The sequence below is a fragment of the Hippocampus comes genome, unplaced genomic scaffold, assembly GCF_001891065.2.
Source record: "Hippocampus comes isolate QL1 unplaced genomic scaffold, H_comes_QL1_v1.1 scaffold128, whole genome shotgun sequence".
Taxonomy (NCBI): Eukaryota; Metazoa; Chordata; class Actinopteri; order Syngnathiformes; family Syngnathidae; genus Hippocampus; species Hippocampus comes.
The window spans coordinates 385,512-387,897 of NW_017805852.1; the positions used below are offsets into that span (position 1 = coordinate 385,512).

Consider the following 2,386-nt stretch of genomic DNA (forward strand, 5'->3'; position numbering starts at 1 on the left):
ACGGCGGATTTCCGCGGATCCGCGGAAAATTGCCATGTATGAAAGCGACACTTACGCAAGCGGCTCAGAATGATCCTGATGACAAAACTAAGCGGTCAAATGGCTGATTTGCTGTCTCATTTTCTAACACGCAAACCTGCAGACGATCAAGTCGCACGCCGAATAACCGACTGGCTACCTGACCGGTTGCTAACGACGTGCCTAAGCGCGCAGACCTGACCAATGTGCTCCCTGAATTGGCCGTCCAACGAGCATATTAGCCGGATCCGTTTTTGACTAACAAGACAGCAGGCGTACTATCAACTCACGAGCTGAGTAAGCAACTGACTGCCTGAGTAACGAGCTACTGTACATTAGCCGTAGAATTGACGACAGGCGGACTAACTCGCTGTCCAACAGTCTGACGAGCTGTCGAAATCAGCCATGAGCTGGCTAAAGAACAGACCAACTCGCTCCTTCAGAAACCAAGTAGCTAGCAACTAAAGTAGTGGTGTAACTCCTGACTATCCAGCTGCCGAACAAAAGCAAAGTCATTTGCCTTCTCGTTTGCGACCAAAGCTCGACAGCCTGCTGTACCGACAGCCATAAAAGGAGCAATTACAATAACGCTGATAAATTAGCTAGCTAACTGAAAACCAAGTTATGATTCCCTGTATTTAACTAACGAGCAGACTAATTCGCAGTCTCATAAGGCGAACTGGCAAACCAGCCGCATGACTTCGATTTCGCCAATAAACAAACGACTTCGTCTCATTTGCAGGCCAACCCGCCAACGATTTTTACCCAGCCGGCTCGTGATGCAACCGTATAACTGTTTTGCCATCAAGACGAACATTGAATTCACAATTGAAACTAAGAGGTGAATGAGCTTCTCGACAAATTAACTGTCTAACAATCGAACCGACCTTGCTGTCAAAGTAGCTGAGTAACTGATGAGTTGAGTGACTAATAAATAGTCCAACGAGCTGACTAATTAATTAAGCAACTAATGTAGCCCCCCTCGCCCCTACCCGCCACTAACCTTTTGATGCAGAGCCTGGAGGGCAGGTAGGCCCTGTAGCCGTCCGTGATGTAAGGGTTGTCTCGCAGGTAGCCTGGGATCTGCTCGTAGGTGTACAGGCGGATCCCGCGGGGCACCAGCACCGGCCAGTACTGGTAGCCCCCCAGCTCAATGTAGTGGGTGGTCTGGGCGCTCTTCTGAGGCATGACGGCAGTGGGGGGCGCTTTCTTCGGACCTAACGGAAGGCAAACAGGTCAGAACAATCATTTATTGTCGTGACTGACTTCTCATCAAAATTCTTAAGTCAGCGTTCCATCATAATTCTAACTTGGGTGCTTCTACTTTGACTGGGGGTGGTCTTTTGATGTGTGTGTGTGTCTGTGATACAACTCCACAATTAAGATCGTCTAACCGAGTCACCCCACTCCCAAAAAAAAAAAAAATCACCAATTTAACAACGGCTGAATAGCCGCCAGCGACGACAATGAAATCGACATGACCAAGCTCTTTATTTTCGAACGACTCGGTGCCGAATTGGACCACCGATCCAGTTTACCTTAAAAATGACTTTTGTTCCAATGTCTGTTAAAACAAGCCTCCATAACCAAAGCGTAGGCAAATATACACAAAATTCAGACTGAGTTTGGCGACGAGTGACTTATCTGGGGGTTTTACAACGAGAAGCTAGCTCAATGTCAACTAGTTCCGCCGACAAAAATGAAGATTAATTCACCTTTCAACTTGGCATATGCACACGTTGTTCCATTGGGGGTCCTATATAACCCACTAGACATTTAAAAATAAAAGCATTAACCCGTAAATTAAATGCCAGAGTTGCGACGCTCAACTTGCAGGTCCATCTTCCAAATCAGCACGGACGTCATCGACAAAAGGACCGACCCCGCCTCCACAACAAAGGGGCGTCCTCAAAGTGCCTGAATAAAAATACACAAATGGTCAGTTGAGTAAATCCGAAAAATGCGACAGACGTGTTGAAAGAGTGCCTGTGTAAAAATGAATATATTGTATTTTATATTATACCTGTATTTGTGTGTGACAGACATTTTACAGACAAAAAAAAGCTATATTCTTTGGTAAAATAGTCAAACAAATAAAAACTATTTTGTTAATTACTATGACAGGGTAACTTCACTTTGGCGAACACACACATCCTTAAATTAACAAATTTTTGAACGAGGTGACGAACAAATGAATAGCTAGGTTGCGAAGTAATTCCCTCACGATCTAGATAACTCATTGTCTGACTATCTAGAAACCTTAATCCGCCTTTCTAGTTAATTAACTGAACTGGACTGGAAAAAGTCATGAAAATTTGGGGGTTGTCAACAGGGATGTTGGTCTGAGCGTTGAGATGTGAAGGGAACG

General features: G+C 45.1%; 1 protein-coding gene across 1 annotated transcript in view; it reads right to left on the bottom strand.

The window, feature by feature from the left end:
• paqr3a (progestin and adipoQ receptor family member IIIa) overlaps nt 1-1,920 on the bottom strand; it is a 5,579-nt gene extending 3,659 nt beyond the window's left edge. The window contains exons 1-2 of the mRNA XM_019888486.1: nt 1,734-1,920; nt 1,022-1,235 (exon numbers count right to left, since the gene is read on the bottom strand). Coding sequence (XP_019744045.1) covers nt 1,022-1,235; nt 1,734-1,794 — 275 coding nt within the window. The 5' untranslated portion in view covers nt 1,795-1,920. The remainder of the gene's footprint in view (nt 1-1,021; nt 1,236-1,733) is intronic.
• Nucleotides 1,921-2,386: the final 466 nt, after the last annotated feature.